At 37.3% G+C, this 16154-nt stretch overlaps 1 protein-coding gene across 5 annotated transcripts in view; it reads right to left on the reverse strand.

Annotated features, from left to right (window-relative positions):
- Positions 1–16154, reverse strand: part of LOC124215281 (uncharacterized) — an 85409-nt gene that overhangs the window by 63512 nt on the left and 5743 nt on the right. For all 5 annotated transcript variants that reach the window (XM_046618466.2, XM_046618468.2, XM_046618471.2 and 2 more), the window contains exon 3: positions 5594–5749. In XM_046618466.2, the coding sequence (XP_046474422.1) occupies positions 5594–5749 (156 nt within the window). The remainder of the gene's footprint in view (positions 1–5593; positions 5750–16154) is intronic.

Raw genomic sequence — 16154 nt, forward strand, 5'->3', positions numbered from 1 at the left:
CAGATAGCGGCACGCGCCAAAGTTCAACATCTCCGTAATAATTAAGCCGAAGTTGTTTTATATAAATGTGTGTGTGTGTGTGTGTGCAATGCTCGACCGAATCACGATTCGAGTCTGTACTACTAAAGTAGAAAGTTTCAATTAACCTCCAAGAATTTTTCACTGTACGGTATTATTAATGCTGCGTTCAGAAAACCGGGACTGTAAAATACAGGATAAGTGATATCCAGTTTACAACAATACAGAGCTAACGGTGCAGAGTGAATAAGATTAATGTAAGAGATCGTCAAAATTTATCTACAGATTATTTCAAAGAAAAATCAAAATCGTTATGCCTCATGAAGCTAATCGGTAATTTGCGGAGAAGAATATACGGGTTCTCTGAAAATCGTTTTACGATATTCTTCAACAGTAATTGTCGATAGTTGAGGTATAAGAATTAATTAATAATAATTTTTCAGCGAAACAGCTCGATTCTTGAAATATTCACGTTGAGCGTTGTATATATTGACCGAATTACTGTATTATTAGTTTCATAAAACTAGCACGTTTAAAAATGTGATATCACATTATCTCGATAAATAAATTCATTTTTCATGGAAACTTTTATTTAATACTGAATTAACAGTATAATACGTATTAATTGTAATAACGCATACACAAAATAATATTTTTAAAATTTCCTGAAAAAGCAATTGAGAGACACGACTAAATCCGTCTTTTTCCAATTTCCACAATCGATACCCAATTATAACCGGTCTCGTTGAATGTTGAAGCTTCGGATCTGTCAGCATGATATTAATACACAAAGCCATTGACATTTGTTGCAAGTCCTGGTATTTATGCCTCCGTAAATCTGAGATTATGAGTAACGCGCCACAAACCTACCTATGCTAACGTCTCACAATGGAGAGGCTTGAGGTTTGAACATGATATATTGTGCCCCAGAACACGTATTATCTCTACAAATTAATTCTCGTTTAGTCTATTTGTTCGTACAAAACCACAGTGCACAGTCATAGATGATTATGACATATTTGTCATAATAAACAATAGGAATATTTCGCAGGGTCTTGCCTACAAATACCGGATGCATATCATAAATCTAGATTATGTCATTTAAGAATTTTGGGGCTGGGTTCGAAGCAATTCCAATAGTTCCGAGAACCGATCGGAGCTCCGTAAACGTAACATCGTTTGTATTCTTGGGAATTTTTGAGTTAGGTTCGACGGTCATGGGTTATGTTACGGGCTGATATTCTCCATTGTCATCGTAATCGACTGAGGAGAAAATTAACTGTTTCAGAACCCATGCGGGCATGTGTGCATTAGGGTGGTCCAAAAAAATAGAGTATTTCTTTTCAAAGACACACGTTGAATATTTTTAGGAAGAGGAAATAAAACGCCTGTCACAATTTGAGCCCTTAATGTTAATATGCAGTGATTCCTGAACGCAAATTTCCATTTTTTATTCATTTAACACGCTAAAATAATTTTAGTTATTTCTGAATTTTGTAGGTCAGTAACGAGGCGATGTACATGAATGCTCGATACATCTTTTTGAAGGGGATTCAATGCCCTACAAGAAAGATCTCTTATAATTTTTTGATAACTCAACTCTTTCACTAGTTATTCAAGATTAAAGTTGAAATCGTGTTAAAATTTTCTTTTTTTGAGATTGACAGCGAAAATATTAGTCTTATCGCAAAATATTGTGGTTTTTTTCTTAAAGCACTTCAACCGCTGTAAAACCGTGGCATTCAATTAATTTTCAACTTGATCAAATTTACTATGTAATTATTACACGTAATAATATGTAATACATGTAATTCCACTTTAAAAGCACCTTTTTTCAGCAAAAAATGAACTTGCTTCTAGATTTGGTCGATTATTTTTTAATTATCCTTGTTACAAGTTGTAAAATACTTTCGCTAATTAAAATACTTTTAATTAAAGAGTTTATTGACTGAAGATATATTCTTCAGTCAACATACAGTTGAATCATTAATAGGTATTTAATATTTTCTCTTTTTCCCCACGATACTGTTTCGATGATTATTTGAATTTCCCGCGACATTTGACAGATTGACGACAATCCACATGGCCGCCTTACAGCTTTCATTCATCACAGAAAAACAACACGGGGAACACGGGATACCGCTTCCAGTTAGTTCTGTTAGCGTATAACCTAGAGATCAGTGTGTGCAACTCGAGCGCCTTACATTATGCAACTGGACTTACAGTCACGCGTCGAGTAGTCGAGAGTCTAGCATCAACGGTGGATATCTGGATGCCTAAGATAAGGCGCATTGCATGCCCGATGGGAGAAGAATTATTGCCAAAATGAAAAAAAATAAATAAAATAAAAATAACAAAAAGCAGGACAAAGACGGTAAAAGATTAGTTTGAGAAATTGAAGTATCAGCATCTAAAAAGTGCATCGTCAAAAAAAATTAATAGAAACTGATTAGCTTCTGATCATTGATTTAGCAACGAAAGAGATTTCTATTTTGAGAAGCGTTTAATCGAATTCTATACTATGAATTAGCTGCAGGTTTATATAAATACGCGTGGTTATAGCTATTGGTACATTAATTACGTGCGTAATAAGAGCATCGGCTCAACGTTCCGAGAAAACGCCAGGGCAATTACTCTTGGAGCAGGGTGAATAGGAAAAAAAAAAGTAGGAAAAAAAAAATTAGGGGCTAACAAGAATTGAATCAAACACATTTAAAGTCAGTGGACTGGTTCGCCGGTTAGTTAGTGAATTAATTAAAGCGATTAGGAAGTAATTTCGGGCGAGAGTTGCCTAATGAAAGACTCACGCTGGGCAGAGCAGAAGATGAAGCAAAACGAAGGACAGAATCCGCGCGAATAATTTAACACGAACGACTTGGCTAAGTCCCAAATCGTGTACATCACACACTGTGGATACCGACAGACTTGAATATACGAGAGTGTGCAACGTGCATGGTGTTTATTATAGAAACGCCTATCGAGGCGCGCGGAAGCTTGCAAAACGAATCTAGGACTAGGAACTGGACATTTTGCATTTTCAAATAAGCTACGAGAAAAACATGTACGTAAACTTATTGTTAGAGAGAAAATTGAGGGGGTTAAGACAGTTGTAACCAAACGCAATCCTGATAAAATTATCTTGTTTCCTGGAAACTCGGAAACGGTTTGTACAATATTTAAAGATCTTCACCGCAACGTTTCCATCCGTGAACCGTTGCCGTTCAAGTATTTATTATACGTGGGTTCGTCCGCGTTCCGAGCCGCACTTAATAACTTATCTCCAGTCAACTATGAAGCCATATTCCGTCAGCGGTCTACGAGAGAATCTCTCTCTTCTCTCATCGCATAGAGATCGAGAATTGAGAAAAAAATTCAAAACGCATTTTGTACAATCAACTCTCCGTAACTTCCTGTTCCTCGGAGATTTTTTGACTCATAAGACGGTCCAATCGGAAAGGTATTAGAGTTTTATTTATGAAAAATATGAATGTTGATATGAAGAACGGATTTTTGAGCATATCAAATTCCGGCGCGAAGCTATCGTTCTTCAATATCAACTCATGATCCCTAAGATCTAACGAAGTAATACAGACTTTGAAACGCATATTTTTTCTGCACACTGGACAAAGTTTTGATTTTTTTTTCTTTTTTACGTTCATGCAGAAATGAAACGTTGCAGTTTGTTATTCAGACCGCAAAGGTAAAAACGATTCTTCATTATTACTGCTGATGAAAGACAATTTTCTTATTTTATTTGTTTTTTTTGTAAATGGTGTGATTCAGCTGGCAGCCAAAGACCGACAAACTGATGATCTTCGTACTATCTCACCCTCCTGACCTCGATACGACGAACTATTATAGGTACGTAAGACTAGAGTTCAAAGCCACAATTCATCCGTTGCATGTAGAAATCAGAATATCGGTCATTACAAGGGAAGAACATTTGTTCCAGATTCCTACAGCGATTTCAACAAACTTTTCAATAATCATCTGTACATTCAAAGTTTGCAAAAGCGGTTCAAAATTTGTTTCTCTCATAAATTGTTTAAAAAAGAAAAAAAAAACGAGCTTCATTTCACGTGGCAAAAGGTCAAAGTTTGGAATTCGAAACTTTGCAAGTCTTGGCTCCGTATAAATTCTTTTTCCCCCCAGTGTAAATTTTAACTCTGAATTATTCAGGGTGTATTTAACCACCGAGGTGGTGAAACTGAACACTTTCAAAGCTGGTTAAATGAACATACGATATGTTCAAGTTTAGTTCCAAGTACTTGGATGAACAAATCGGTGAATTTTGCTAATTTGGAATGCCGAGCAAATGTAAAACACTTATATTTCCGTCAATTGATTGAATCATTATACGCAACGAATATTTATTTGAAAAAACATTTGCTTCGTTTCATTTGATATTTAAAGATATGGTTATCTTTCCATCGTATTTTTTGGAAGGATAAGAAGTTGATCCGTTCGAAGTTACTCGCGAGTTACTCCCAGACGTCTGAATAATACGTTTTCTCTCGACTGCTTATCGTTAGACGGCAACGCGCGTTCACTCGATACATCATATAACGAGCGAAATACGAGTTTTATACGAAGTAACTGCTGGCAGCAATTGGCAGAGATTGTGAGAGAAAATAACATCATTCTTTAACACCTGAGAATATAATCTACCTGTACCAATTTATGCTGCACGTAATAAGAAGCGAGTGCAAATTGCCATGAACAAATATAAATAACATGTCTGGTTTCTTTCGCATGTAGAGCAAAGATGTAAAAAAGTTTGCAGCTGTCAACTGCGAGTGAATATATTTGAGAAAGTAGCGAAGAAGGACCGTAATTATCGGTGCAGAAGCAAACTGAATTTGATTCATGTGTAATCGATAAGAAAATTGAACGAGTGATGTCAACCGATCTTGTGGACAGGCCGACGTCCTTTTCTTATCGTTGATTGCATTTTACCGAGGGAGAAAAAGAACGAAAAAGGAAAATTTGGAGCAAACGATCTATTCGACATGTATTGTAGTATTTTTTTCTTCTCTCTCCTGATTCTCAATCTTGAGCCGGATGTCGCCCGCGCTGTTCAACGGTCAATATGACAAACTGCCTGTTAAAGATAGGCAGCGATATGTAAATATATAGCTTGCAGCATCTTGCAACTAATAAAAAACACTTTATGCAATCAAGCAGTGTTACGATCATCGTGAAATTTATCACCGTTCGGTTTTTTGACCGTCCTCCAAAAGAAAGAATTTTGACCGTGAAATAATCATAGAATTTTATAATATTCCACAGGATTTCAGAGTTTTCAAACGATTTCATAAGATTTCACGAGTGGTGCACAGATGCACCAGATTTCAAGGGTTGGTCAACCCGCATTTCTAATACGATTAAAGTTTCCCTCTTTGTAACGCGATTTTTTCCCTTTCTTTGGTATTACAGTCACAGTATGAATTTTCCGCATGAAAGTCACCGGCTGATTCATCACAGCGTAATTGACTCGGATGTTATTATATACCTTGCATAGGTAAAAACGTGCAGCCATCATTACAAGTACGGAACGTGCAATTTCGCTATTTACCTGCGTGACGAGCTCGTACGTGAATGACACTTTCCGTTTCGGAATCAGAACCCAGCCAATAAGCTGTCCCGCTTCGGTCCGAGTCGCTTTGGAGATCGTCCGATGTCTCCTCGAGGATCGTCTCCAGAAATTCGACCTGCCGTACAAGCAGAGCGTCTGTAAATAAGAAGAAACTACGATATAATCAATTGTCGTGGTAGGATACGAGAAAGAGACTTTATCATTCAATTATAAGGAGGAATAAGGGAACGTAATACGAACGGAATAAGTTTCAGTTGATAAACTTTCGTAAGAAATAGAGCGCGATAAACCGTCAAAATTGACCTGATTTTAACAGTAGCATGCTGACTCTGATGGAAACAGGGGAAATTAAAAACTACACATTTCCAATCGGCGAGTGCAAAATTACTACAGAAGCTATTTCTTGCCAATCATAAATCGGATGATAAAAAATCGTCGAGAAATCTACGTCAAAAGTAAATGTGATGGTAGAAAAATAAGCTTTGTATCGTAATGTTATACAAGTTTCGGTAAACTTTTCCCATTTTCTTGAACGACAGCCACAGTTTACGAATAAATTGAGAAGAATGGAAAATGATGGTAAAAAATTTTCCATGACTTTCCGTGAATTTTTGTGATAGCGATCGATGTATTTGAATTTATTTATAATACAGTTGCAGACGTTCGGTTTATAAGCGCGTGAAAAGTGTGTTAATGGTTGTGCACGTTAACGATCTTTAATCGCTGTATAGATGTTGGGCTTTCCGCTGCGGCTGCCGCGGAGGAATTTTCTGCGAGAGACAATAAAGAATATAATAAATTCTAATACGAAAAAAAGTGAAGAGCGAGAAAATTCCTATTCGCGATATTATATGCACGATAAAAACAGTAGAATGCCGGAATTTTCATCCATGCCACGGAATTTTAAGACTTTAATGTGCCGACTTGAATCGACGAAGGAAAATTTACTTTTGCACGACGATCCGATATCTTTTTTTGCCTGAATCAATGTAGATTTCTCTGTGCAACATACCGGAACTTTGATGACGAATTGGATGGATTATCTTCATGAAAAGTTGGAAAAAGAAAATAAATCTGTAAAATATTTCCATGAACGTTACTAACTGTCCCAATAATGATGAACGTGAATAAAACAATATCTTTAATATGCAATAGAAATAAATCTGTACAAATACGAATAAAATCAGAGAAACGGAGCCGAGGTTAATTATTTTGAACGTTGCGATTGTAAAAACTTTCCTCAAATCGATGTCATTACAACTTGTGCCATTCGAATTTCCTCAGATTCGTTTCTATCACGTGATCGAAATGTTGTTTCATTAGTTATGATCATCATCATTGGCGCAAATAAGATTGCTGGAGATTTTTTCAAGGTTTTATCCCTCTCCCATCTTAACTTTTGATTCAGACGGTACGTCCGATTAATCCTTAAAAGCTCGTATACAAGATCTTCCGTCTCCCTATCTTCTAAACGACCGAAGCGTCGGGTCAAATGCGCGCCTGCATGGTTGATAGAACCGAGTTAATTGATCCAATTAAACATCGTTAAACCGACCCCAATGTCAGACCTAAATAAGGCGGGTACATATCAGCGTATCAGGGTACTTTGCTTCCACCGTATCGCATGCAATTGACTGCTTCCGTCAATTCTTACTTTTCCTTTTAATGCACACCGATCGTTCTTCATCTTTCACTGTGCGGAGAGAAAGATTTATCTTTCCATGAGGAAAATGAATGCGACATATTTTATAATAATGTGCATTGTACACGCTGTGTAGGTGTACGCAATGAAATACATGACATATACGTATATATATAATGTATATAATATATTAACGAATCGCCGGAGGCAACACGATCGGAAATTATCATCGTCGTCAAAGGCAGTATAACTTCCAGGCGATTATTGTTGAAGAGGAAAATGGGGAGAAAAAAATCTCTCTCATTACTGGTATGCAAGGCATCCGTCACGGAGCGGGCATCAGATCCATAGGTATCTAATATTACCTCCAGAGTCGGGAAACAGTTACGGTTTACGATTGACGCAAGTCGTAAGGTAGCGACGAAACGGAGTTAATTGAAGCTTATTCATTCAAGCCATTTTTCCCCTGCGTTCTTTTTTCAAGGCTAAGCTATACTCAAAAAAATTACCATGATTGCAGGTTTTCCGATTAGCTTCGAACAGAATATCGAAATCGAATTTCCTTTGATCAATCAACAAATTAGATGTTGTAAAATCGCGCTTTGACATATCCAATAACCTGTTTTCCTTCGCCATTTTACTTACTCAGCAAACCAGTTATTTAAAATTTTGATCGATTTCTGAAGCAGGTGCCATTTCATTAATTATAAATCATTGAAAGTCTGGTACAGCAAAATCAATGAACAGTATCGATTCTCTATCAACCAACCGCATTTAGCCGAAAACTCGCATGATCAAAATATACGCGTCCGATCAAGTTGAGATAATTCAGGAATATACTTTGATTATCTTATAAGGTGATGGTGTATTTTAAAAGTATTAATAAAAATCACAGAAATAAAAACCTTACTGTAGAAAAAAAAAAAAAAATTCAAACATTTTGTTCCCTTCTTTTACAATATTTTATAATTCTCGATCTGCCCAAAAGTTGTTTTCGCCTACATTCGAAGTACGCTTCGAAATGACCCAGTGTGTTATCGAAGGGTTAAACACGCTTTCTCACGTACTTTACTGCGGTTCCCATAGTGGGTAAGAGTCGGTTACGTGCGTTACATTTGCGGCTTAGGTACATATAGCCCAAGCTACAGAGATTTTTTCATGCAAAAAGTGTTAGAAGAAAACCAGCTGCGCCATTGTTTGTAAAATACTGTTGCGCCCAGCATATTTCACGATCTTTTCATTAGAATATTTCAGCAACAAATAGGAATATCTGAACTCATTTTCTTTTGGTTTCCGGGGTATTTCGTTCCGAGAAACACGATTCTCCAATCAAATCGTTCGAAAAACGAACAGCAGAGCAACAATTCTACTTTTTTTGCTATATTCTGTTATATCATTTAGAAACATTACGAACGTGTATAGTATTTATAGCTGCATTACTTTCAATGGAATTATATCGGAGGAAAATTAATATGGATGGGATGTATAAATTGGAGAATCGTGTTAACGGTATTACTATATATACATGCCTCTCCTTGCTTGCTGCTCTACCCCCACTCTTCAACTACTCTCACGCGCTCGGCCGTTTTTCGTGAGGTTCAGCTTTATTTTTAACATATTTCTCAGCGTTTTAATGAAAAACCAAGATGAACGTTTCGTAGTATGAGAATTCTACATTCAAAATCTTTTTTGGAAATTGAAATCGGACCATACCTGTCGCATTCAGGTCTGCTGGAAAATTGCATAGTAAAATATTCAAATGGCCACGGATCAAAAACTACGCATCGGACAGTTCCTGCTCTTCGCACATATAAAGTTTATATCAATAACTAATACTGACCGGAGGATCTACGCTACAACTCAAAAAATAACCAAGTTATGAATTTTTGAAAAAACTCCATTTTGGCCGGATTTTTCCGATTTTCTCTTAAACTAAGAGTCCGATCGAGTCGTCCGACATCTCATTTTATTCGTCCTTTCATTTTCTACAATTTTACTATCGACACCGTCACGATTACTCTGATAGTTTCAATTTTATGAGCAAAAAACTAAAAAAAAGGCAATTTTTTGCACAAAATTGTTAATAAAAAAGTTATAAATAACAAAGTCGAGTGAAAAACATCTCACTATATCATATGGAACTATTTTACAAACAATGGCGCAGCTGGTTTTCTTCTAACACTTTTTACACAAAATGCCTACTCTAAATCTCTGTAGCTTGGCCTAATAGAGGATGCGCCAGCACGCTGTTGGCCATGGGATACAGTCAAAGAGAGAGAGAGAGAGAGAGAGAGAGAGAGAGAGAGAGAGAGAGAGAAAGAGGGATACGGTACCCGCATAGCGTGTGGCGCATTCCGTGGGTTTGATGCCCTTTTTAAGTGTGTGTGTGTGTGGAAAAGTAACACTCTGGATTCAGGGTTCACGGTTCACGGTTCAGCCAGCTCGGTTCAAGGCTTCTATATATCGCCACCGTCACTTCCGCGCACCTAGTTCGCACAACGTGCCATGGCTTTCGTATACCTCCGAGGTACCTCCGCTTATGGAGGTCACACCATGTGCACGTCGTGCAATAAGCCCACCGTTAACGACCAGCATCCTTGACATTCCCTTGGGAAGAGGGTGCAAATACATTAGAGAATGCAACTCGTAAATTCGAACTCATCAGTGCCTGCTGAAGCAACGAGTTCAACGAAAAATATAATAATTATCTGAGCGAAAGTTCAATCGCGGCTTATTATTATTGCCGGTGTCGTTGTTGTTGTTGTTGTGGTTGTTGTTACAGACGCCCCGAAGTCAGCCGTATTTACATGAAATTATTCAAACATGTATGCGATAGAGTCGAAAAAGGAAAATCATTACGATGATATTACTGGAACAACCATATCGTGTATTTGATGAGGAGTGCGGCATAATTACGAGGTCGAAGTTAGCGACGTTACCGTAACGAAACACTGGGGAAAAAATCATTTTTTTTTCTTATTTTTACAATGACTTTGACGGAACTACACTGAGAGAAATTTTTAGTTCCGGTTACCGCTCAGTCCTTAACTAATTTCATTTTTTACGATAATCGAAAAATATACTTCTAGGTGGAAAATGAAAATTAGTTTTCTAGCTGTTACCGGAAAGTCTAGTATCCGATACTATTCTTTCTCATTACGATCACTGTTACTACATTTTCTTGTAACTGTTGCGAAAATTTAATGCTTGTGCAACAATAAATTGATGTTAAAGCCTTATTTAACTAAAAAAGTACAGTAAACCGAACAAACTGATTTTGCGTTGTAATTACCAAAAAAAGGATCGACGATAGCACGAAATGGTTACGCGTACTTCGTATTTCGTAATGCCAACAATGTTCGAATAGTCTTTTTAAGGATACCTGTTTTACTGAATTTTTCTAGTTACTATAACAAATCAAATTTTTCTCAATGTATGATTTCTAAATATAAGTATGTTTTGTTTTGTTACAGTTTAATGAATTTCCATCAATTCCAAAATCGCGGACTAACGCTTTTTCCTCGGTATGAATCGTTACAATAACATTACTAACTTCAACATGATCAGAAAGATAGGGTATAAAGTGGAATCTCACGAGTTTCACTGGGTATTGATTTTTCTTTTTAATTAAATTTTAAGATTTCACATCGTTATATTCGCTAACATGGTACACTCCGGCAAAAAAACATATTCTATTTCCACACAGGAATAATGTATTCAACAAAAAAAATCAAAAATTCTTATCGTTACTCCAACTTTGCCTGCAGTCTGTAAAATGTGCCAAAAAATTTTCAGGTTTTTTCGTACATCTCGTATATCATTTATAAAACGATACTGATTTCAATACAACTACCTGTAGCACGTAATTACGTTGAAAAGAAATTATGCTTAATCTTTCGATGAGCATCGAAGCCGACCTTCATAGAACGATTAATCGTTACGACGAATAGTATTGAATTTGATGAATTCTGAAGGAGTCAAGGATACATGCAGACTCGGAAGAAACTTGGTTCAGCGAATGATGATTTATGTACGTGTATAATGTAATATTGGGCACCGTACGTAGCGAACAAAAAGTGAAAGGCGTCCAGGAAGTCGTGCAGGAGTGCAGAGCAGAGGTGGAAACTTGCGTTACTCGGGTTATATCACGTATATATATACGACACATCGCACATCGTGCACACATGTGTTACGATTCCTGACCTGAGAGCAATTAAACATGGGCGCAGAACAATTAGCTTCGAACGTAGGTGTACGAAATCCATGCATAGGTTAAGAGAGAAGAATCTGTTTGGTATTGAAAATATCGCTCCGGATACAAACCACACGTATTTTACTATAATATTCTAGTAAACTGTAACAAATGAAATATTTCTCAGGGCTATGAGTATCTATATAAATATACGAATTCGGCATTTTGATTTATCCTGCATATTTGCGCAGTTGCGCGGTGTGTGATCCTGAACAGCACGAAAAATTCACGTAGGCAGCAGCTGTTTGGACAAGAGAATAAAAAAATATCATCTCAAGAGAGTTCCATATTTGGGGCCTGCTTCAGCTTCGCATTTCAACCAACCATAAATACGTATAGTTCTCAACTTCAAATGACGATTACGTAAACCTCACTGCAGCATTCCTCGGTCGTATACGATCAATCCAAAATCTATGCTTGCGTAGAGAATTTTATTCATTTTATATACATTTTTTTGTAATAAATCGAGAAGCTATCGAACTCAAGTCTTCCAGCAAAGTTCTATAAGTGCGATTCGCTTACTCGAATACTTCTACCGTAGAGATTTCTTACATCTCTATGACTTCTGCCGAATGAATTTTTTCATAGAGAATGACGGACCAAACTGTCGGAAAAAGTGGCTTGTGTAAGATAAAACCGAGAGCCAACGATAAGAAAAGCTGATCTTCGTTTCTTGTATTATAAACGTACAGGTATAATCACGAATTCACTATGGATCGTTCCGTATTTGTCACACTTAAATTTATAATCGGGGAATATTTGTATTCAGGAGCGAGTCGAGGGGTCAGGATCAGCGATAAATCTTTGAAGATAACTAGATACGTGTATAGGCAATTCGGAGGCAAAAATATGCACCTCGTCGCGCGTATGAAAACGATGAATATGCAGTAGTAACTAGAACAAATATCGAAACGCGAATCAATCGGCAACTTTTCGCGATTAGTTAAACGGTCCATGCTTATACATACAATGCGTATATACATTGCATAGAGTTAAAATTAGAAAGAATCATTTACGGATACTGGTTGTTTACCGAACGTTTACAAATGCGATGTACGCGGTGGGCGTATAACGTATACGTGTAACGACGAGCCTTGTGGAATTTATCGCTCAATTAAAGACCTAAGTAAAGTTTAACTAGCACTGAGTCATCGTATTGGCAAGCAAATACGGACAAATGTACGCAGGAAATTCTAGTCAAAATTTTTTACTCCAAAGAGACTTCGGGTTTCGGTATTTTTATTCCTCTATTTTCTTCTCCCGATGCAAAATGTCCGAGATTCAATTTTAGAGCGAGAAATCTCGAAGTGGTATTCAGATTTGTAAACCGCTGATCCACGATATTCTTTTATGGTTTTCTAACTAAATGTGCATCGAGAGATGAAAATAAAAATAAATAACGTGGCGGGGAATTTTTCATTTTTTGTTATCTCTAAATTTAAATTGCACGTTCAAAAATCTGCGACAACTATACCTGGTTACGATTTCGAAGATTTGAAATAAGATCAATCGATATTTGAATTGGTATAATGATGACAGAATGGTTAGTGAAATGTTGTAAAAGAGTTATTCCGATGATGATACTACTCAAGACTCGTTGCGGTGTTATCGCCTGTAGAGAAACAAAGGCAAGAAACATATTATTATTTATAATCTTCTCGATACTCTAATCGTTCAATAACCACGTGCTACTTCAGGAACGGAGTAAATAACGTTGATTTCCGTTTAAAAATTCTCGTCACAATTGACGTTAAAATATATTGTATGAGTAAAAAATATTTTACACCATCGCTGTAAATGCATATTCTAACCATAAAAAAATTACGCAACAGTAAAAAAAGAATAGCAATCGAGTTATCTTCAGCGACGTACATCAAAGGAAAATTCCGAAATTATACACTTGCTGATTATTTGCCATAAGCTTGATTGCGTGCGATGTAGATATATATCTCGAAAAGTTACCCACATCCCTCTTTCAAACTCACCAACCTCCTTAACTCCTCTATTTTCACGTTTAGTTATCTTCGCGAGTCCAATGTTAACGAATAATGTACATAATATATATAATACATATTTTTACCAAGGGTGAAATCATCCGTTTTGCCCTTTTTTCTGATCTAGTAGCTTCGTAGATAAACGACGCATAAAAGCTTTCATGTGTTAAAAGAAGAGTAAGGTTTCTGCGTCAACCAGTATTATAATAAAAACAGTCCTGTTTTTCGACTTCTATATAGAAACACGTATCGCCAATGAAAGCATTTTTCACTGCTGAATTCACATGTGCCTGTTGGATCATTTCTTTACGCTCAACGAACCCCGTTATTTTATTCCGTAACACTAACGCATATATTTTTAAAGCCATACGTAGCCATAATAGTCGGAAACTGGTCTCTTCACTCTGAGCCAGGACATATCGCACGACTTTATCTCAACTAAACGGCATCAAGTTAGGAATGTACGTGTGCTTAAAGAATATTAATCCTTTCGTCGAAAACTCCTCAATACATTGAGTTTATCTTTGATCCTGTAGAAAAGCCCAGTCACTGAACAGGGTGTTTCAGAAAAATCATTGTACTGGAATCAGCTGAATAGAACAACAACGTGATCGTAGGAAATACCCTGAAGGATTGAAAATCCTCAACCAAAATGACAACCGCATCGTCGTGTATCGAAAATATACGAAATTCGATTTCGCGTACGTGATTTCGAAATTAGCGGGGGATTTTGTGTAAATAAATCAAGGATCGGTGATTTCTTTGATTATTTTCATTGGCCTGCGGTATAATGCTGACATGCCCACGCAAAACGTAAACGTATAATAAGTTTACGTATACGTTATACGTTCCTTCGATCATTCGATGGGATAACAATTATCACGTGTATATGTGACAAGCGCATGCGCATAATAGCGGTACGTACGAGTGTGAGAATAGAATTTTAATAGTTGGCGGCGATGACATAACACCGCGTGGCTGACGAGTGTCAAGACTTTACGATCATCGAACAAACTGCGGATAGTTCGACTCGCTTCTCACGCAGATGCATTTTAATTGCTTCGGCAAGTGTGCAATTTTTCAACGCAATGTGCATTGCTGTTCTTCGAAACTGCGTTACGCAGATACTCACGTAACCACAGTTCGCGTTATACTTGTTCATCGCGTAACTTAACTGCCAAGAATTCGCCTCCTCCTCCAACGAAGGTATCGGATGCATTGATCGTGCAACTGCTGTTAGATTTAATTGCCAACCGCTCTTTATTCGCATACATCATACTTTTGATAATAATCGTATAATAAAAAGCAGCGTTTGCTGAACGACTCGAATTCCTATGAAATCCAATAAAACCCCGTATGTACCAAAGTATTACGAAATATTGTCGAATCTTCGTGAAGTAACGCGAAGTCTTGTGAAACCCCCGTGAATCAGTGGGCCCGACCATCTCCCTGAGTACTTCCATCAACTTGTATTATCATGCTGGTTAGTTTCTAATTTCATCAAGGTACGACGTGGTAAGGAACACGCACCGTTATTCGCAGGAAACGGAACCTTGCCGCGATCTTGTGATAGTAACGTTTCGACCCGTGGAACAAGACAATGCATCCAGATACCTTGTGGAACTGTTTAAAAATGTTCAAGCGTTTTATTTCTCAAAATCCATTAAACTAACATTTGCAAATTTTGCAAACTTCACTCGTATCGACACAAGTGAATGCAGCACGAGTTCAAAGAATTGCTACATCCCTTTTTTCCAAACAGAACTCCAATTATCCTTACTCTCAATTTCTCCCCCACTCTTCGTCATGCTGCAAAAAATTGGTCGAAAATTTTGTACCGCGTGGTCAGAGATACGTAAAAGATGGCGAATCGAGCGACGTGTGTACGAAGCAACAGGTGCTACTACCCGCAATCACGTACGTTTATCGTGATACGTTGTATCTTCTGTTCGGTAGGGCTGTAATACTGGAAGGAATGACGGGCAGTAGCCGCACCACCACTGGTGTACCAACGCGATGTAAGGCAAAACGTGATCTTGTAGCCGAGCTAAGGTCCCGTTGCTTATGTACGTACCTACCTGTAGACGGCTATCTCGAATTTTAATTTTAAAGAACCTGCAACGTCTCTCTCTCTCTCTTCCTCCTCTTTCTCTTTATCTTTTTCTCTGACATTTTGAGCACCCGTATTGACATTGATTTTAAAACAGCTCCGAGTCGAGACATACGTTGTAAATAATTTGATGTAAAAATTAGCCGATGCGAAGTTACGTGGAACAATTTTTTAGCTCGATCCGGAAATTTAGCACCAAATACTGTTACGCGGACACCAACAATGTTGAATTGACGGCAATTCGTGTTTTGTATAAGTCTAGGCCAAGATATTTTTTTTACAGTGTACCCATCTATTCCGATAATACAATCCAGATAATAATCAGCGATTGAAATTGATAAAAATTTCAAGCTCTATCGACTAGCTGTCGCCGGTCATTGATTCCCTGCCATGGAACGATGAAAATCATCGTTGTTGTTGCGTTGGTTTATTTTTAATATCACAGCGTCGTTGGCACGATTGTACGATCTGCACGACGTTGCTGTGGGAATGAGGTAAACTTCGTAATCCTTATTCACGGATCATATAGAAGCAAGGTTGTT

This window comes from Neodiprion pinetum, chromosome 3, assembly GCF_021155775.2.
Source record: "Neodiprion pinetum isolate iyNeoPine1 chromosome 3, iyNeoPine1.2, whole genome shotgun sequence".
In the NCBI taxonomy this organism is placed as follows: domain Eukaryota; kingdom Metazoa; phylum Arthropoda; class Insecta; order Hymenoptera; family Diprionidae; genus Neodiprion; species Neodiprion pinetum.